Source organism: Gambusia affinis, linkage group LG12 (genome assembly GCF_019740435.1).
Source record: "Gambusia affinis linkage group LG12, SWU_Gaff_1.0, whole genome shotgun sequence".
Lineage (NCBI taxonomy): Eukaryota > Metazoa > Chordata > Actinopteri > Cyprinodontiformes > Poeciliidae > Gambusia > Gambusia affinis.
In genome coordinates this window covers 28,367,532-28,387,972 of record NC_057879.1, presented here as the reverse complement: position 1 = coordinate 28,387,972, position 20,441 = coordinate 28,367,532, and the positions used below count along the sequence as shown (strand labels likewise).

The 20,441-nt window shown below is 47.8% G+C and overlaps 3 protein-coding genes across 4 annotated transcripts; 1 reads left to right on the top strand and 2 right to left on the bottom strand.

The window, feature by feature from the left end:
- Nucleotides 1-2,147: 2,147 nt before the first annotated feature.
- Nucleotides 2,148-10,348, bottom strand: impa1 (inositol monophosphatase 1). Of its 2 annotated transcripts, none has more exons than XM_044134756.1 (9): nt 10,221-10,348; nt 9,315-9,393; nt 9,002-9,135; nt 8,732-8,836; nt 5,442-5,487; nt 3,629-3,737; nt 3,455-3,563; nt 2,365-2,516; nt 2,148-2,299 (listed from the first exon to the last, which is right to left on the bottom strand). In XM_044134756.1, exons 2-9 carry the CDS (start codon nt 9,375-9,377, stop codon nt 2,169-2,171), a joined length of 849 nt encoding a protein of 282 aa, XP_043990691.1. In that variant the 5' UTR covers nt 9,378-9,393; nt 10,221-10,348; the 3' UTR covers nt 2,148-2,168. The 2 variants fall into 2 exon arrangements, with proteins under 2 accessions (XP_043990691.1, XP_043990692.1); XM_044134757.1 differs by having other exon boundaries at nt 2,152-2,299; nt 9,315-9,440; nt 10,221-10,289.
- A 720-nt stretch (nt 10,349-11,068) lies between these two features.
- riok1 (RIO kinase 1 (yeast)) lies at nt 11,069-15,928 on the bottom strand. Its single transcript, XM_044133937.1, has 17 exons — nt 15,785-15,928; nt 14,053-14,218; nt 13,856-13,943; nt 13,435-13,504; nt 13,314-13,356; nt 13,142-13,234; nt 12,925-13,037; nt 12,762-12,842; nt 12,592-12,678; nt 12,377-12,514; nt 12,203-12,306; nt 12,026-12,132; nt 11,848-11,913; nt 11,663-11,776; nt 11,525-11,578; nt 11,335-11,448; nt 11,069-11,263 (listed from the first exon to the last, which is right to left on the bottom strand). Exons 1-17 carry the CDS (start codon nt 15,838-15,840, stop codon nt 11,153-11,155), a joined length of 1,605 nt encoding a protein of 534 aa, XP_043989872.1. The 5' UTR covers nt 15,841-15,928; the 3' UTR covers nt 11,069-11,152.
- Nucleotides 15,929-15,946: 18 nt separating this feature from the next.
- On the top strand, nt 15,947-20,031 carry rpp40 (ribonuclease P/MRP 40 subunit). The gene is made up of 8 exons (XM_044133938.1): nt 15,947-16,335; nt 18,410-18,554; nt 18,677-18,745; nt 18,818-18,910; nt 18,984-19,106; nt 19,179-19,344; nt 19,415-19,549; nt 19,628-20,031. The coding sequence occupies exons 1-8, from the start codon at nt 16,219-16,221 to the stop codon at nt 19,824-19,826; spliced, it is 1,047 nt and encodes a 348-aa protein (XP_043989873.1). The 5' UTR covers nt 15,947-16,218; the 3' UTR covers nt 19,827-20,031.
- The last annotated feature ends 410 nt before the right edge of the window (nt 20,032-20,441 follow it).

The window sequence follows — 20,441 nt, the reverse complement described above, 5'->3', positions numbered from 1 at the left end:
GGTAATCCAGGATGCAGATCCAGCAAGAATGACGCGGTTCTGAACCAGTTCTGCTGGGTCAGAACCTCACAAGCATTTGAGATAGGAAACGGATAACCAGAACATTCCACTGATCCTGGATCCCCTTCAGCACAGTCAGTTCTGATTCTGCTCCGACCAGAACCGACCCGTTAACAAGTCTCTGTACCGATCCGAGGTTCACAGCTGGAATTACAGGAAAAATCTGCAGCTCATCCTGTTAATCTGCTCCAGTTAACGCCACACACACCCTAAACACACACACTGAACACACACACTGAACACACTGAACACACACTGAACACACACTGAACACACACTGAACACACACACTGAACACACACTGAACACACACTGAACACACACTGAACACACTGAACACACACACTGAACACACACACTGAACACACACACTGAACACACACTGAACACACTGAACACACACTGAACACACTGAACACACACACTGAACACACACTGAACACACTGAACACACACTGAACACACTGAACACACACTGAACACACACACTGAACACACACTGAACACACACTGAACACACACTGAACACACACTGAACACACACACTGAACACACACTGAACACACACACTGAACACACACACTGAACACACACACTGGACACACACACTGAACACACACACTGAACACACACTGAACACACACACTGAACACACTGAACACACACACTGAACACACTGAAAACAGTAAGTCCTTCCTGAGCTCAGAGGGTCAAACTGATGAGTAAAGAGGACGGATGCTCTCTGCTGAAATATTCCTTCCATCTTCCATGTTCTTTCAGCAAACAGCTGAGACAGACTTGTTTTTGGTTTCACCTCCATTTACCTGATATTTTACCTGTCTGTTGTTCTGCAGCTCATGTGACCAAACCAGCCGAGGTGAAAAGTTAAAACAACAGTCTTGTACACAAGCTCTAGTTGGCTACCCCAAAGATCACTGGGTCTTCTAAAAGATGGAGTCTCTGAGAACAGTTCTTAAAAATATAGCCAGTGTTTTCAGCAAAGCTGAGCTGACTGTCCAGGAACGACCCAAACTGTTTAAAATTTGAAAATGAAACATTAATAATAAATAATAAACTCTTTGTGGCATTCTCATTTAGTGACGTAGTTATGTTAGTTGTGCTACCACCCCCACGCCACTAGAGGCAGTAACAGACCCGAAAGGATGCGACTAAGGAGCAGATTCATAAGTACACAGAAAGCTACAGAATTTGTAAAAAATTGTGAGCTGCGCTGAAGTAAATAAAAGAAACCCGACCTGCCCTAAAAAGAGTGGGCTGAAGAGCATCAAAAATCACTCAATTCTGTCTATGAAATGGTTCACCAAAACTAGGGTGACCAGATTTGGGTTTCTGAAAAGGAGGACACTTCTTTTTTTGTTGGGGTGGGGGATGGAATGGAGTAGTGGAACGGAGTGGCAATGTAATCACAATGCACTGTAAGCTATGTAATGTGTTTTGAGGCAGTTGACCAAAATCCCGGACGGTTTTTAAATTCCCCCCGGACATTTTTTTAGGTCTGAAAAGTAGGACATGTCCGGGAAAAAGAGGACGTCTGGTCACCCTAACCCAAACGTAGAGAGTAGAACAGCTCAGAGAAACCAGGATGTGGATGTTGCCCCAGATTTTCAGGAAGGAGATCTGGTGTATACAAGAAATCATTCAGTGAGGGGTCGCAGCAAAATCAGCGATCTGTCCCAGTTTGCTGCAGCCAGGTCTTTTTCAACTGCACCGAATCAGGACCAGAAACGGGAATACTTTTTCCAGAAACTGGAAGGGTCGGTTCCCATGAGAGGCTCAGAGCCGCCGGCTGGACTCAGGTGTTCCTCAAAGCTTCATTAGACGAGCCGCGAGGCGCAGCGGCCGCCACCTCTTCCTGCTCCGCTGCATGTGCTGCCCCCTGCTGGACGACATGTGTCACTGCCCCATGCTTGAGGTCTGGGGCACAAAGTATACATATGCACAAGTAGGTTCTTCTGGTTCTGTCGGTTCTATTGCTGGGAGGGGGGAAGCAGCTAATGAATGGGTCAGAAGTGGTTATGGTGAGCAGAACCCGGGAGAACCTGCTGGGGCAGAATAAAGACTCAGACTCTGTGTTCTGGCTAAACCATTTAATCACAGGCAGTAGGCGGCACGTCATCTCTGTCCGGCCTGTAGGGGGCGATCTGCTCCACCAGCCGCAGCGCCACACTGCGGTTGTTGGCTGCCACAATCCTCCTGGACATCAGGTCCACGTCTCCACCTGGACAGAGAAAGGCGGGTGAGGAGACGACAGCAGAAGGAGAGGGCGCGCCGCAGCGTCCTCACCGTCCACATCCATCACGACTCCTCCAGCCTCCAGAACCAGCAACGATCCGGCGGCAATGTCCCAGACATGCATCCCCATCTCATAGTAGGCCTCCACGCAGCCGGACGCAACCAGGCTCAGGTTGATGGCCGCGGTGCCGGCACCACGCACCCTGGAGACACACAGGGTGAGATGCAGGCAACATGGGGCAACAAAGGACAACACAGGGCAAAAAGGAGCTACACAGAGGGGCGACATACACACAGTGGTACCATCAGCAGGAAAACAAGTCAATGTGTACCTCAGGCACCACAGGTACCACAGGAACCAAAGGCACCACAGGTACGTCGGGTACCTCGGGTACTACAGGTACCACAGGTACCAGAGGTACCACAAGTACCAGAGGTACCACAGGTACCACAAGTACCAGAGGTACCACAAGTACCAGAGGTACCACAGGTACCAGAGGTACTACAGGTACCACAGGTACCAGAGGTACTACAGGTACCACAGGTACTACAGGTACAACAGGTACCAGAGGTACCACAGGTACCAGAGGTACTACAGGTACAACAGGTACCAGAGGTACTACAGGTACGTCGGGTACCTCGGGTACTACAGGTACCACAGGTACTACAGGTACTACAGGTACCACAGGTACCAGAGGTACCACAGGTACTACAGGTAGTACAGGTACCACAGGTACTACAGGTACCACAGGTACCAGAGGTACTACAGGTATCAGAGGTACCACAGGTACCACAAGTACCACAGGTACCACAGGTACCAGAGGTACCGCAGGTACCACAGGTACCAGAGGTACTACAGGTACCACAGGTACCAGAGGTACTACAGGTACCACGGGTACTACAGGTACCACAGGTACTACAGGTACAACAGGTACCACAAGTACCAGAGGTACCACAGGTACTACAGGTACCAGAGGTACTACAGGTACCACAGGTACCACAGGTACCAGAGGTACTACAGGTACCACAGGTACTACAGGTACCAGAGGTACTACAGGTACCACAGGTACCACAGGTACTACAGGTACCACAGGTACCACAGGTACCAGAGGTACTACAGGTACTACAGGTACTACAGTACCCATGCACTGGGAGGCTCAGGATGTTCCTCAGGCTGCTGAAGATCTTGTCCACCACTTCTGGGTCTCTGTTGGATCCGAACTCGGTGGCGATGATGGATCGGTGAAGATCTGGAATCAACAGGTGGAGTCTGGTGCTGCTCTCAGAAGATTATTGGTGATTATTGCTGACTGACCTGTCTGATCAGAAACCTGCAGCGGCTCCCCGTTGCAGAACGCTCCCCTGCCCCGCCGGGCTGTGAACATCTTGTCCTCCAGGCAGCTGTAGACCACGCCCACCTCCACCTGAGGATGACATCAGCAGACTGCTTCCTTAGGACAACTTGTCCGGTTTTTCTTAAAGCAGCTTAGCTAACAGAATTTTATTATCATTATCATAACAACAGAAAGCTGTGAAAGTAAAACTGTAAGCAGTGAGGCAGTTTGGATGTTGGCTTTCCTTCCAGGCTCCCGTAGATCCGCTGGTCACTGATGTTCCTCCAGAACCGAAGCTTCAACCTGAATCATTAAAACCTGGTCAACTACAAACTTCCTGCTTCAAATTATGACCCAACTGAATTTGTTTCCGGACCAGAACCTCTGAACAGAACCTGATCAGTGGCTCACTGATCAGGTCAAATGATCCTCCAGTGATCAAATAAAGAACTGAGTTATTTAACCAGGATGTTATTTAAATCCCATCTTAGTTTCTGGGGTTTCTTCCTTCATCTCCAGAATATTTACAGCATTAGAATCAAATCCATCTTTTCTCTGTCAGGACCTCCATCACCCCTATCACCTCCATCACCCCCATCACCCCTATCACCTCCATCACCCCCATCACCTCCATCACCCCCATCACCTCCAATCACCCCATCACCCCATCAGCTCCATCTGTCCACTTTTTCTCCCCTTCTACTTTTCTCCAATCTGCATCTCTGCATTTATTTTCTCTACATAGATGAAACACTGGGTCTGTGTTGCTGTGATGCTGCATAATGCTGCCATCAACTAATCATTGTGCTTCTCCAGTCGACTTGTTTCTTGCTCCTTAACGCCGTCTGTCTCTAGCAGTGACGTGCGGTCAGGGGAGGCAGGTGAGGCAGTGCCTCACCAGCCATCATGGAAAGAAAGAAAATATATAATCATAAAGTAATTTAAATTGTTATATTCATCCGGTGGTTTGTACTAAAAAATATTTATTTTTCATGTAGCTTCACCAATTTCGATTTTTATTTGTTCAAAATCGCTGAATTTTCTTATTTTCCCATTCAAATGCTTGGAAGCGATGCCGGTGAGGCAGCAGCGAGCTCTGCCTCACCTTGGATTGCGCAACCCCTGGCTCTGCGCTGGCTGCTAAGCGGAGAGAGCATGTTGCTGTACGGCGTCAATAAAATGGTTTAAACAAATTTAATATGTGAACTTATTTCCAATAATTTAGCTTATGTATATAATGTACAGTGCTTTTTGTCACCAACTGTGTTTGTGTAACGTGTTTCGTGTAATGAGCGATTATAAACGGCAGAGAACAGGTTCGAGGTGAGGCAGGCAGTTCTCTTGCCTCATGGCAGGGGGCGCTCAAGATCCCAGACGTTCGTCTTGTTCACTCCTCAACTGCCGAGTAAGTGACAGCGAGCTAGGCTAAACGATTCGGGAAGCAAGTCAAGTGCAGCGATAGATTATAATTGAGATAGTGATTTATTTCCTCTCGCTTATCCCGACTTTCGACATTTATTTTGTTTTGTTTTTTAAGGAAATGTGTGTTTTGTGAGCTACAGTTTGTATGTGTAAGGATGCAGAAGTGAAACATAACCTGTAAACTGCTGTCAATCTATGCATCTATTTGCAAATCTGATTCTGATGACGTCAGTGCCTCACCAGCTATGAACCTCACCGCACGTCACTGGTCTCTAGATAATGTTTGGCTGAGTTTTTGCTGAGTCCTTGCCACCAGGGGGCTCTGGTGGAGCCCCCTGGTGGCAAGGACTGAGTGATGTGACCAAATCTTACCCTCTTGTTGATGGTGAAACCGATGGAGATGGCGACGAATGGAAACCTGCAGACAAACATGAGACGTGATTCAGGCGTGGAGAGACAGCGGCGCCTCCTGCAGGCGCTAATGGAGAGTTACACATTTTACTGAGGGGGCGATGAAAGATCAACACACACACACACACGCACACACAGGAATGCATTAAAACCTCTTGACATCAGCAGTCACCAATAAAGCGGGGTGAATAATTTGATGTTCTGCAGTTCAGTTAAAGCTTTTAGAAACATTTACTGTATAGAGTTTAGTAAATAAACCGTTAAAATAAATTCACATCCTGTTTCCAACCCAATGGGTTACAGAGTCAGGAGACGTCTGCAGGACTTCCACTAAGATCCGCTAGCCGTCTGGTGCTAACACTCTGCGAACCCGCAATGTCTGCGTCGAGGACTAGGGCCTCCAGGCATGAGGGGTTCCAACCCCCTACACCACCACAGCACGCCCCAGAAATGATTTAATTTAATGTTTTTAGATTGAATTAATAACATTTTATATTTAGATTAATTAGTAAATTATACAAATGTTTAAAATAAATTGCTTTATGCATAAAACTCTTTTCTATAGTTAAAGTTCAGAACTGCGCAGCGTCTGCAGGATTTTATCGGAAGGCGGCAGCGTCTGCAGGATTTTATCGGAAGGCGGCAGCGTCTGCAGGCTGCTCCCTCTCTGCCTACCTTAAGATTTTTCTTGAAGTAAAAATAGACAAGAATAATTTCTGAAATTTTTATTATCTAACTCTCTTTACAATTAACAAAATTGTGGAGAAAAAAAAAGATCTTATGTACCAAAACATCTTGTACGTAGCGCACGTCTGAGTCTGTGGGGGTCAAAGGTCACGCCAACGCCTAAATCTTATTGGTCAGTTTGCTTTTGTTTATTTGGTGTTTTTTTCTGTAATCTAAAACTGAATGATCAGAGTTTGAACCTCCTGTAGTTCCAAGAATGGTTTGGATCCCGGTGGAGCTTTTTACCGGGTCGGTTCTGTTGGGTCGCCGGTTTATGAGCTTCTTTGATGTTTCCTGAACTGCAGAGCTGATGGGTCACCAGTTAACTGACCTCTGCTGCTCTTCCTGAGCGTGGAACTAAAACTGAGGGTTAAACCATTTAATCTAGTGGAAACGTTCCCAATGAATCAAACATTGTTGCTTCACCTTCTGCTCCTCTGGACTCTGACACCACCTGGACCTGGAATCTACATCCTCCTCTGGACGTGGATCTACTGGGTTTATAGGCTTCACTTCCATGTCTTTATTATTTAACATTGTTTATGTTAAAATAAAACAAAGTGTGTTCTGCTTCAGTGGTTTAGTTTTGTGTTGGTTTTGTTCAACACTCATATGATGGAGATCTGGTTGTTCTCCTGCAGGTCAGTGATAGTTTTACCTTCTGATCTGTCGGACATTTTTATTCAACATCTCCTGGTTTCAACAGGCGACCCGTCAGCTTTTAAGTTCATGAAACCAAAAAAAAACTAATAAACCGACAACCCAACAGAACCGCACACTGTAAAAAACTCAGGATCTTAGAACAACGGGAGATTCAAACTCCACTCATCATTTTTAGTTCACAGAAAAAATAAACTGACCAATAAGATTCAGGCTCTGGCTGACCTTTGACCCCCACATACTCACATTGATGTGAGCTGCACATGGGGGCGGGACATGAGGAGCTGCAGCCAATCAGGAAGAGGGATATGATCAAACCCTTTGCCGAAGCAATAACTCTAAAAATCATGAGATATATTCATAATTCAGCCATTGCGCTCATCGTACATCAGCCAATCATGAGGCGTTGGAGCGATAAGCTCCGCCCACTTGGGACCAGATGGTTTACAGCAGGGGTCCTCAACCTTTTTGACCCCAGGGCCCATTTATATATTAACCCTCTATTGTTTTACCAAACTGATCTGACTTTTGTTCAGTTTAAAAATCAAATCCATGTATGGTTTACTATCAAAAACATCAAATAAAATTTCACCATTATGTGACAATCGCAAATCTGTACATAAAACAACTGAACAGCTGATCAACTGATCCGTTCAGTTGATCAGTTGGAACGGATTAAAAATGTAACTGGAGTAAAATTCTGAGATTAAAAGTTTTAGAAAAAAATAAATATCTGGAATTGAAAACCTGAAAATTTTCGACTTCTGAAACTCAGAAATGACCATGTTGTTTTTCTAGAAACTTGATTAACCTCAAAATTGTTTAAAGGTTGTGACAGAAATACACTCATTTTTATATCTACGGTGCCAACAAGATAAACAACAAGGGAAAATGTGAAAATTGGTTAAATGAAAAGATGCACTCAAAAGTAAATTCTTTTAAAATCAAATGTATTGGGGGGTGCTGTGGTGGCGAGGGGACAGCACGACCCACATTTGGAGGCCTTGAGTCCTCGACACGGCTGTCGCAGGTTCAATTCCTGGACCCGGCGACATTTGCCGCATGTCTGGGTCCAGTGTGGGTTCGGTCTGGGTTCAGTCTGGGTCCAGTGTGGGTCCAGTGTGGGTCCAGTGTGGGTTCAGTCTGGGTCCAGTGTGGGTCCAGTGTGGGTTCAGTCTGGGTCCAGTGTGGGTTCAGTGTGGGTCCAGTGTGGGTTCAGTCTGGGTCCAGTGTGGGTCCAGTGTGGGTTCAGTCTGGGTCCAGTGTGGGTCCAGTGTGGGTTCACTCTGGGTCCAGTGTGGGTTCGGTCTGGGTTCAGTCTGGGTCCAGTGTGGGTTCAGTCTGGGTCCAATCTGGGTTCAGTCTGGGTCCAGTGTGGGTTCAGTCTGGGTTCAGTGGCTCCGAGTGCTTTAGGTTTTGTATTTTTTGAAGCCATAAAGGAGAATCCCGATCCACTGGATTCACTGGTTGTTAATGGGAAGAGGAGCTTCAGCGCTGGAAATATTTTCACATGAAAATGTCTCCAGTAAATATTTCTGTAGCCTAGCCGCTGGTTTCTTCTTCTGCTCATTACAGCTTATTAAACTACTGACGGCACATCACTGCCACCAAGTGGTGGAAACTTGTATTCTGTAAACTTTGCTACACCGGCCCACAGGTAAAACCCCGGGGGTTCTGGAAGCGGCCTTTTGATTAAGAATTTAGAGGAAACCGATGTCGGCCGTTTTACCTTGCAGTGAGTTTACCGTGGAGTCAGCGCCTTTACTGGTGACCCTGTGGCCTTACTGGTGGCCTTACTGCCCCACTATCACATCATTGATCAGACTGCTGTCCCTGGACAGATGAGTGGGATGAAATAAACTCACGCGTGAACAAAGTTGGTCGTTCCGTCGATGGGATCGATGATCCAGGTGGGATCATCAGTCAGGATGCTCGGCTCACCTGCCGCTACAGACTCCTCCCCTATGAACCTGCATATAAAAGACACTAAATATCAAACTGAAAGCACTTCCAGTTAGTCTGATTTTCACAATAAAAGCATGGCCCAGAAAAGGTTTTCTAAAGATGAAGCAAAGGTGCCAAACCGAGAAGGTCCATGGAGCTGATTCAACATGTTGGGAGGCGGAGCTTCATACCTGTGCTGAGGGAATTTCTCTTTCACTGATTGGATGATGAGCTGCTCCACCTTCTGGTCAGTTTGAGTGACTAAATCAACGGCTGAGCTCTTCGTCATCACCTTCCTGTCATCACTCAGAGCCTCACGCACCACCTGATCAAAACCAGATCCAGTTCACCTGATCAATATACCATCTAACACATCAGAACATTTGGTGCAAAAAACTAAAACTGGGTTTCAGCTTCAGTTCCCTCAGTGGGTTCTAGTGGGTCCGGTTCCTCGCTGGAACCGGACCCACTAGACCAGTGAGGATCTTTGTAAGGATGTTTCACCTCTCCAGCTTTCCGTGCAACAGCGACTGCGTGATCCATAACATTTTGCAGGATGTCGGCCATGTTGGTGAAGCAGCTCCTGCAGAGTCGTGGAGGTTAAAGGTCAGATCCAGTTAAGGACAGGTTCTGTTGAGGAACAGTACGTTCTTTTCTCATTCTTACACCCCAAAAAGAGTTAAAACGTTCATGAACATTTAACATCGTCAGTGGAACCAAGAGCTTCAGTTGGTAAACCCACAGAGCCGTCGGTGTCAACCGTACAAATGATGAATTATTAATCATCTTCATCTCAGTTGAAACAAACGCAATATTCTCAGATATACTGATTCCTTCCAACTCCAGACCATCAGCAACAGTATAGAAGTTATAATAATTAACCGTCCTTCTGTCATTCGAGAACGGTTAAACTTCTCTTTAATTCATGCACTAAATACGAACATTTCTGGACCCATGTCCAGCTGAAAAAAATTTTAACACTTTTTCAGATGGTTTTCACTTGGAAAAAAAAAGATTTTTGGTCTTAATTTTTTCCATTGTTATTTATCAATGTCTTTTTTCCCCTTTCCTTCAAGCTTTTAAAATGATCAGATCTTATCAGAAAGTTCATTAAACATTGTAATTTTAATGCTCGGCTTTCACTTAATGCTTGCAGATTTATAAAGGGAAAATGTGAAACACGTAGGTTATCAGCTGGTTGTTGTTTTTGTTCCGGAGCGTCCATGTTTGTCGATCGGGACCAATCAGCTGCGGCCATGAAGCTCAACCTCAGTCCGGTCATCAGTTTCAGTTCAGAAGCTAAAAAAGCTGAAGCTCTGCTTCAATAAAAACAGCGGCTTTCTGATCGGAACCGGAACCGGAACCAGAATAGGGAGCAACAAACGGCACCAAGAAAACAATCGAACTCACCTGCTATTGATCTGCTTTGATTGTAATTCCGGATTCTTCTTCTGCTGCTGTTCCTCTGCTTCCCGCCTCCATGCTGCCCTCTGGTGGAGAGCGGCGGCCCGGAGAACAACAGGCGGCCATAGACTCAAACTGTGGCACCTGCCATGGCTTAGAAGCAGCAGCTTCCGGCTTGTGTCAAATTAAACATAGAGTATGAATAATTTTACTTTGAACAAATAGAATAATAATAATAGAATATATATACTTACATATACAGTCAAGCAGCCACCACTACCTCAGTGGTAGATGCCACTAAGTGGGCAGTCAGTGTCAACTGCTGCCAGTTTTTGCCCAAGTGTTAGATTTACTATCATATGACTTTAAAATAATGTTATTGGTTATTTAACTATATCAGATCTTGAATATTTTATCTGTGTTCACATGATGTTCTGATGGAAGGTGTCATGAAGGGGTTTTTGGTGAATGACAATTTTTTTGAAAACATGTCACACTTATTGGAAATTGCCTTTTAATCAGATTGAAATGATGCTATTGTTTAGTAAACTGTGTGTGATCAGTCTTTAAGAGACAGCATTTACTTCAGATGTAAACAATGAGGCAAGGGGAGGGGCTTACAGCTGCCAATTAAACTTGTATACTTGCTTCTAAATGTGCAAATGGCAGAGAAACAATTGCCATTTATCTGTCATCACCGGCTAAGCTAACTAGCTGAGCTTCATTACTAGCTTTATCATTAGCATCACTTGAATTGACGTCACTATGGAAATAAACACCAGCATGACCTTTGACCTCTCAACAGAGCCACAGTGCATCCAACTTTGTATCGGTTCAAAAAATTCTGAGAGACGTTTGGTTTGAGATCAAAGCTTTAATCAAAACAGAACCACAGAGCCTCTGCTTCCCAGTCAGAACCGGGTCGGTTCTTTGGTGGGTCATCGGCCCTTCTTCATCTTGGCCACCTTCTCCTTCCTCTTCTTCACGTATTTGGGGACTTTGCTCTTCCTCCTCTCCCTCTGGGCTTCCTTCACCATCCTCTTCCTCTCCTGGAACAACAAGCAGTTAAAATCAGGAGGCTCTGGTTCTGGTTCTGGTTCTGGTTCCACGGACAGAGCACCTTCTTATCCATCGGACTTCCCTCTTGGTCCTCCTCTTTCTCCTCTTCCTCCTCTTCCTCACCTTCCTCTTCCTCCTCTGATGAAGGCCGGTCCTCCTCCAGCAGCACTGGAACCTAACAGCGGATCAGAATGTTAGCAGGAACCGTGAACGGAACCAGAACCGGAACAGGAACCAGAACTGGTACCAACCGTCTGGACTCCAGAGAGGTCCTTCTTCAGGCCCGTCAACGTCTGGTACAGAACCTGAGGAGATCAGGGAGCCTTCATCTTCATCATCATCAATACAGTTAAAAACCACAGAAGAAGATGGGGCACTGTTGCTCTTACGTCGTCATGGTGACCACTAATGGCCGCTGCCTCCTCGGACCTCATCAGCTCCACGTGGCGCTCGTAGCCTCTCACCTGGGTCAGCGTGCGCGGGATGTAGGCCTGCTTAAACACCTGTGGGAGGCGGAGCCTCAGTGAACTCTGGGAGCCAATCGGAGAGGAGGGCGGGGCCTCAGAGCCATTACCTCCTCGTCGACCCGGTCCCGGTCCGATCGCTGCTCCGCCGTGCGCTGGGCCGCCGTCGCCATGGCCTGCTCAGCCAATCACAGACAGCTGGGAGTCAGGAGGCGTCCCGGACCCGACCGGAACCAGAGCGGATTCTTGTTCCGGACGGGTCCGGAGGTACCGCCGGGTACTGCTCACCTTGTCCAGGTATGCCTCCATATTGTCGCTGGAGACGGCCGGGTCAGTGATGAAGTCGAACAGCTCCCGTAACGTCATGGCTGCCACGCCGCGCCGCGCAAAGAACTCTGGGAACCACAGAACCATTAAAGGTCAGAACCGGGCCGACCTGCGAGTCAGAACCGGAACCGGGCCCACCATTGACATTGCTGCAGTCCTTGCGCAGGAAGTCCAGGGCGTGCGGATGGTCGTGTTCCACCGCCTGCGACACGTCGATGATATAAGCATCTCCGCCGTGGTACCTGCAACCGGATCAGAACTGGGTCAGAGGAGCCCGACTGGAGCCAGATGGATCGGGTCGGTTCCGCTCACAGCATGTTGAATTCGCTCAGGTCGGCGTGGACGAGCCGGGCTCGCTGGAACATCCGCTGCATGTCTCGGACCACCTGCAGGTACAGCTGCCGGGCCTTGGACCCGGTCAGAACCGCGTGCTTCAGCAGAGGAGCCGGCCTGACCCAAACAGAACCAGGATCTTCGTCAGCATCCAGCTGGCCGCACACCGGATTGGAACCGGCTCCGATTCTTACCTGTTGTCTTTTCCGATGAAACCCATTAGCAGAACATGACTCCGGAGCAGAACCGGTTCTGGACTGGGAATGCCGGCTGCCTGCAACCTGGAACACAAGAGCGAGTTCTGATTCTACTACCGGGTTCTTATGGTTCTACCGGGTTCTGTGTGTCAGGCCGAGGTTCTGACCTGATCAGATTCCTCATCTCTTTCTCAGCCCAGGTTCTCACCATCTTCCTGGGGTTTCCTTTACAGTAGCCGTGGCGGAACCTGCAGAACAAAACCGGAACCAATGTGGGCTTAGATCCAGAGAGGCTACTCTTATTTTGAAAGGCACAGGAAGCGGACTGACCTGAACTCTCCGCTGACGTACTTATCCCGGTCCTTGAACTGAAGGATGGACGTTTTGTAGATCTTGATGGCTCTGCTTTCTCCAGCCGCCGTTCTGGCGTGGTAAACGTTAGCCTGAGCGACCGCAGGAACTCACTGGTTACCACAGCAACCAACCCCCAGCCCACCCGCCCCGAACCGGTCTGAGCCGCTCGGCACCAGAACCCAGGTCAGCTGACCTCCTTCCCGGTGCTGATGCAGCCGTTGATCTCGCTGATGATTCCGCGACTCAGCATCTTGAACAGAATCATCCGAGTCCGAGGGTCCAGCACCTGCAGAGGAACGCAACGGGTCACTTCCAGTCAGCCGGTTCAGAGGGTCACTTCCTGTCAGCCCAGCAACAATCCTGACCTGTTCTACGGTGGCTCGGTCTGATTTGTCCTTCACTCTGTACCTGTGAAGGGAACCAATCAGCAGGTTAGAAGAGTCACATGACCAGCAGGTGAGCAGCTGCAGGTGAGGGCAGACGTACGTTCCGGCCTCCTTCTGCCTCTGATTGGCCGTCACCTTGTTGGTCACGCTGTCCTCCAAGTTCAGCTGGTCTGCAGGAACAACACAGCAGCTCAGGTACAGGAGAAACCTGAGGGGGCGGAGCCACCAGACAGGTGACACTTCTACAGAGACCAGGACCAGGTCTGACCCGGATCAGCACCGGCTGCTAGTGTATAGTGGAGCACCTCCACTATACACTAGCAGCTACATTAGCAGCTAGCTGCTCCACTAGCAGCTAGCATAGCTCAGCCAATGCTCGTGACCCATGAAGGAAAGAACATCTGGGTTCCCCATTAGAATCCAGTAGAACCTTCCTTCTGATCCGGTTCTGGTAACTGGGTCACTGTGATGATGAAGGTGGTGTAATGGAACCAAGCGGGTTCTGTGCTGCTGAGCCGTACCGAGATTGATCTTCTGCTCATATTTCCTCAGAACCTTGTCGGTCGGAGTCGATGACGCCGTCTTTCTGGATGGGTTCTGCCGGTTGGCCTGAGGAGGAACACAAACACCTTCAGAACCTTGAACCGGGCCCGTTAGAACCTTCCTGATCCAAGGAAACCTAAGCAGGTAACCATGGTAACAGCAAGCAGAGTCTGACCTGACAGCTGGTGCCGGTCTGGTTGATTCTTTTGGTCCAATCAGCTGGAGAGGTCCACTCCCACTCCTCATCTTCATCCTCACCATCTTCATCCTCATCCTCATCATCCAGCCACTCTGACGTCAGCTGGGCTGTGATGTCACTAATGACATGCCCTGATTGGCTGCTACATGTACATTAGAGACAGAAACAGCCAATCAGATAGCAGTTGGAGGAGAGATTGTGGAACCAGGGAGAGCCCTGATTGGTTAGACGAGTCAGAAACCTGAAAACATATTTAAGTAACAGTGAGCCAAAATTGTGTCCGTCTGGCCCACATTTCTGGTTCTGATGGTTCTAATGGTTCCAGGTAAATGAAATGTTGTTGTAACTCATTAATTTAGATTCTTCAGTTATCGAGGAGGAAAGATCTCCTGCAGAGATCTCAGGAGTCTCTCCGGGACCTTCATGATGTGGGTTGTCATGGCAACAGGTCTACAGTCGATGAGTGAAGGCGAGTTTTCTCTGGTACCAGAACCAGGCAGGATGTCGTCCACAGCAACAGAACTTTCTGTTGTATCAGGCTGAGGTTGAAGTGATGCTGCACAATCCCACAGAACCGCTCTGCAGCTTCAGGCCTTCAGGACCCACACCATCTGGACCTGGTTCTGGTTCTGTCACTCCAGCTGCCTCTTCAGGTCCAGAACCAGATCAGGAGGCAAATGGAGGAGCAGCTCCTGATCTGATTGGAGTCAAACTAGTGGAAGCAGAAGATCCATGACTTAGGAGGAAGTTCAGAGGTTTGACAGGAAGCGGAGGGTCAGAGGAAGGTGGGGTGATGATGATGATGATCCTGAACCTCTCTGAATGTCTTCAGCTCTTTTGCTCCTTCCAGGCTTCCGTCCATCTGATCCTCCTTTTACTTGCAGCCTGAGATCTTCCTGATTCTCTCATTTGGTTCCTCTGCAGTTTGTCCTCCAGATTCTTCTTGTTCTTCTGTCTCTCATCTGGACTGGAGCTGCTTCTGTTCCCCGTCTCGTTCCCTAAAGGCTCGTTGGTTCTTTCAGGTCCCTGCTGATTCACCATTCATTCAGGAAGCTTCTCTCTGCTCTGGTGGCGATGCTGCCGTCCACACAGAGCTTCCTGTCAGTCATGGCTCTGATGTCATCTCCATGAGGCTGGCAGAGAGCGATCCAATCAGTTGCTTCAAACAAGCCTGGAGGGCCTCTTCTGCTTCCTGTGAAGGTCGTCTCTTCACCAGAGATTCATATTCAGAGCAGAGAGGAACCAGATTATGGTCCGATCTCCCCAGAGGAGGTTTTGGTTTGGAGACGTTTACATCCTTGACATTAGCATAAAACAAATTCAAAATCTTGTTTTCCTGGGTGAAGCAACCGACAAACTGGTGAAAAGTTGACATGATGATTAAAATCACCAGATATTGCCACAAATGCATTGGGGTGTTGGCTCTGTATCCTAGCAACATCGACCCACTTCCACCGACAAAACGTTGCGACAGTTTTTATCCTCCGTGTTGACCGGCAACAGCATATTTATGTTCCCAGTATTTAACTTTTAGTGGAAAAACCAAACTTGATTAAGTTTTCAAATTATCTGGTCAGACCCGGAATGAGGTTCTGATCTGACCGAGTCCCAACGGCTTAAACAAAGGGAAAGAAAAGAACCGAAACCTTCTGAGAGAACCAAACGGTTCTGCTCGTTCGGAACTGGTTTAAGTGTTTGTCTGCCTCACCTGTCCTCTTCCTCTGCGTCATCAAACTGACCAGAGACGCTCGCGACCTGTTCCATGACGTCACAGCGCACAGAAACTCAAACCAGGTTCTATCTCATCGATCCTCACCAGAACCAGAACCAGACTCAACTTTTTCAGCACGCGCCACCGCGTGCCTGATTTACTTCCGGGTTAGCGTGCGCCACTACGGCAACACGGATGTGACGTATTTCCAAACGCGGATCAGATCCTAAGTTTCGGAAGAAACAGACCGATTCTAGTGTTTGTCAGAGAGCAGGTGGTTCTGGTTCCGATCCAGATCTGAGTTCTTCTGGGACCAGAAACAGGTTGCCGGTCTCCACTCCGGCCGGCAGGGGCCGCTGACTCACTGACAACTGAATAAACGGAACTTCTATAGCTGCTGATCCGACCCAGGAGGATCCGGTTTCGTAAAGATGAGTGCGGACCTGAGCCGAACCCAGCGAAACCTGCTGGTCTGTGAGCGGTCCAGTTTTCTGGACGAAAAGAACCGCGTCAGTTCCCAGGTGGAGCGGCTGCGCTTCAACTACAAGGTAAGACATGCGCATGCGCCTAAACACAAGCGCTGAGGTTGTTTGGGTCGGTGTTACGCTGAGAAACGCATAGAGAATTTCATCCCCTGTCGCGGTAAATTCTCGCATATTGATGAGAAAACGGACTGAAATATGACCGAGAGGGAAACTTTTCAAGATATTTGTAACATTATCACGTTTCTTAACCATGTAAATCCTAAAACGGTGGGTTTTATTTCGCAGATTAATTTGCATAAACCGCAATAATTTCCATAAATACAGTTTGAGTCGAACGTTTTTCAGTGTCTGATAAAAAATTTTCTCCGCGGATGGTTTGAAATTCCCCGATTTTTCTTTTAACACCATAATATCTCAAAGCATTACAAACAAGAGGCGATTTATGTAGAACATTTTATATCATCCTTAACTGTCTAGTTTATTAATGTAGGGGAGATGTTAATTTAATTTCATGTTAATTTCTGAGCCTGCCTTTATTTGTATCACCTGTCTATTTGTGACCCACGGTTTTAGGGCTTGCATGGTTAAGAAACGTGATGATGTTACGAATATCTTTAAAAATTTCGTCTTCGGTCACATTTCAGTCCGTTTTCTCATCAATATGCGAGAGTTTAGAGCGATGCGCGCTCCCGCGACAGGGGATGCAATTCTCGGCAGGCATGCGTTTCTCGGCATAACACCTGTCTTCTGACTATCGGTGCTACCTCGTCAGATTTTCCTACCGTAGCACGGATGGATAGCCAAGTCTATCTGTCTGTGCTACCCGTCCAAAGCTGCTACCGTCATGTTTACAATCAGAAAACTATAACTGGTTGTTAATGTTAAATATATTAGATAACATTATCTGAGTGACTGAAGTGGAAGCTTAGCAGTTATAGTTAGCTTAGCATTGGATCAATTTCTATCCATGACGAAACCACAAGAAGATCACTTCCTGTATCTGAATATCCTACCAGTTTAAAATGAAAAGCTGTAGATGTTGCACTAATCCTTTACTAGAATATCCTACAGTATCAGACAGAGGGAGCATGTTTTTATTTAAATTAAATTAAAAACTAATACAGATCATCACAACTCTTTTTGCGCATTAATCTGCTGTATGACCGACTTTATTAAATGAGCCACAATGTGTCACCAAACTGCACAGGTCACTGAAATGATAGGATATGATTCATATACACTAATATTGCACAGTTATTACAGCTTCAATCCCACACAGTATCGCTAGCATCTTTTTAGCAAAGTTTAGTAATAAAGATATTTTAAAGTATAAGGAAAAAATAGCCCAATAAACAACATATTTTGTCCTATTAACCGCCAAATAATAACTTGTTTACAGTAGCGACATTGTAGACTGAAAACTAAAACCATTTATAAATAAATGTACTTTATTTAATTTATAAATAAATGTACTTTATTTAATTTATAAATAAATGTACTTTATTTAATTTATAAATAAATGTACTTTATTTAATTTATAAATAAATGTACAAGCTGCTGTCATGTAAAGTAAAACCATGAAGTAACAGCAGCTTAATGAAAACCAGGAATAAATGAAATAAATTTACCGTAATCTGGGTGAAATAAAACCCATGAAACAAAACTTCCACAGGGAGGACGGATTTATCAGAAATCTGCTGAGTCAGCAGTAGTGACGCAGCATCGATGAGATCATCACCACAAGGTAGGACGGATTTACGGGTAGCACAGATAAACACAACACCGGAACGCCGACCGGACTCTGAGCTGACCCAGATCCATATGACTCAGATAGATATGTGATCTAGACGGAACATCATGGCAGAACCAGAACCAGCTGGACTGGGTCAGAACCAGGTTCTTAAATCAGGTCTATCAGAACCTCTCTGAGCTGGTTAGGTCCTGTTTATTGGACCAGAACTTTGGTTAGCATCCTCTGACCCAACACTGTACCGTTACCAAACACACTGTTACCATGACAACAAGGTACTTGCTAACAGGTGGGACAAACAGGGCCCACCTCCTGACCCAGTCACCAGAACCAATCTGGTTCTGGGTCTGCAGGAACACATTTTGCTGACCGCTCTCCCCTGTACAGGTATCTGTACTGCTACCTGAGTGTGGCTCCGCCTCCTCTCACCTGGAGTCCATCCTGAACAGCTTCAGCAGCTTCTACCTGATCAAGCAGCTTCCCCTCTATGAGCTGCTGGACAAAGACTTCCTGCAGAGCGCCGTGTACCAAGGTACGCACCTGTCTCACCTGTCGTACCTCACACTCACCTGTCGTACCTCACACTCACCTGTCATACCTCACACTCACCTGTCGTACCTCACACTCACGTGTCTCACCTGTCTCTGTCTCCAGGCAGCGTGTACGGTCTGTCCTTCAGAACTCGGATCGACGAGGATAACTGCGTCGCTCTGATGCCAAATGGTAAGCCGTGAGTTCAGGTGACGTCACTTTGTGGTTACCTGTCCAGAGCCAGGTGTGTGTGTGTGTGTTCAGGTCACCTGGTGTTCTCTCTGGATAAGGACGCCTTCGAAACGCTGGGCCTTGAGGGCCGACCTTCCAGATCCAACAGAACCAGCAGCAGATACGGTATCGGTTATGGTTCTGATTCTAGGTCGGGCTCAGTCCAGAGCGGCTTGTTTACCTGTGTGTACCTGTGCAGAGGTAACGGTGGACCTGAGGGATGGCACCATGGCCCCTGGTGGGCGGGGCTACTTGAGGCTCCTCCAGGGTCTGACGTCACGCCTGAAGCTGCAGATGGACTTTCTGATCTCGCATCATCCGGGTGAGTGACGTGATGGCCACTGACCTCTGACCCCTGGGGTCCCATCCCGGCTGATCGCCATCTGTCCGGCAGGGGGCAGGGCCTCGCTGCAGCCCCTCCTATCTCGCTGTGATTGGTCGGAACACAAACCGGAGGTCTGCCAGCACGCCCTGAGCCACCTGGTCCACCCCACCCTGCGGTCGTGTGAACCCCATGACCTACTGGAGTGGATTGGTGCCGTCCACGGCGCCGTCAGCCGGTGAGCCTCGCTGCCATTCCCGCGCTCTGTAGGGTCACGACCAGGAGTTATTCTTCTTCTGTGTTTACAGTGAGAATTCATCCAGCGACTTCCTGTCTACGCTCACCTGTCTGGAACCGGAGGCGACCATCAGCCGGGTGACGAGCGTGTCGGCCTGCGGACTGCTGCTACCGCAGGACCTGCAGCACCTGGTGGAGGAGCTGAGGTCAGCACGCACACATACACACACATACACAAGTCACCTCACCTCCCCTGAGCACCTTGTGACTCACCTGTCCTCCAGGTGTCACCTGCAGCAGGCCCAGACAAACTCCTGGGCTTCTGTGACCGTTCACGGCTTCACCGACAGTCCGGTGTCCTGGGGCGACGGCGAGCGCGATGTCCTGACCGGAGGTCACGACCTCTACAACTTGCTGATGTTCCCCGATCACACATACCGCCTACACCTGGCCGCTGGGGCACAGAACACCTGCCCACCCTGATGGATTTCCCTGCCCCCTCCCAACGTCCAGCCGAGCCTCAGATGGGTCGGTTCTGATATGTACTGGAACCAACTGGTCCAGGATCTGAGTTTGGCCACAATTTACTGGGAAGAGAACAGTGGACCCGTGTTCTGAACCATCGGGTTTCCTGAGGACGTCAGTGTTCCTGTCATCTAAAGCTGTTTAAATAAATGGATCCAAGTTCTGTTTTGTGTCTATCATCATGGAAAGGGGTCTCCCAACCTGGTTCTCAGGGGTCTGTCTTCCATGTTGAGGCTGCTGAAGCTCCTGGAAGCTAAGGAAGTGATGTCATCACTGGATCAGTGGGCAGGCCCTGAGGATTGGGGCTGGGAGACCCCTTATACTGCATCATGTTATTGTGATAATTGTCCTGTTAACACAGTGTTTCTCAATTCCAGTCCTCAGGGCCCTGCTGCCCTGGATGTTTTAGGTATTTTCCTTCTGCCACACCTGGATTGAATCTTTGGGTGATTAACAGGCTCCTGCAGGACTTGGTGGCTGCAGAAGATGTCATGCAATCATTTGAATCAGCTGTTCTGGTGTAGAGGCACATCTAAAACATGCAGAGCAGGGGGGCCCCGAGGACTGGAATTG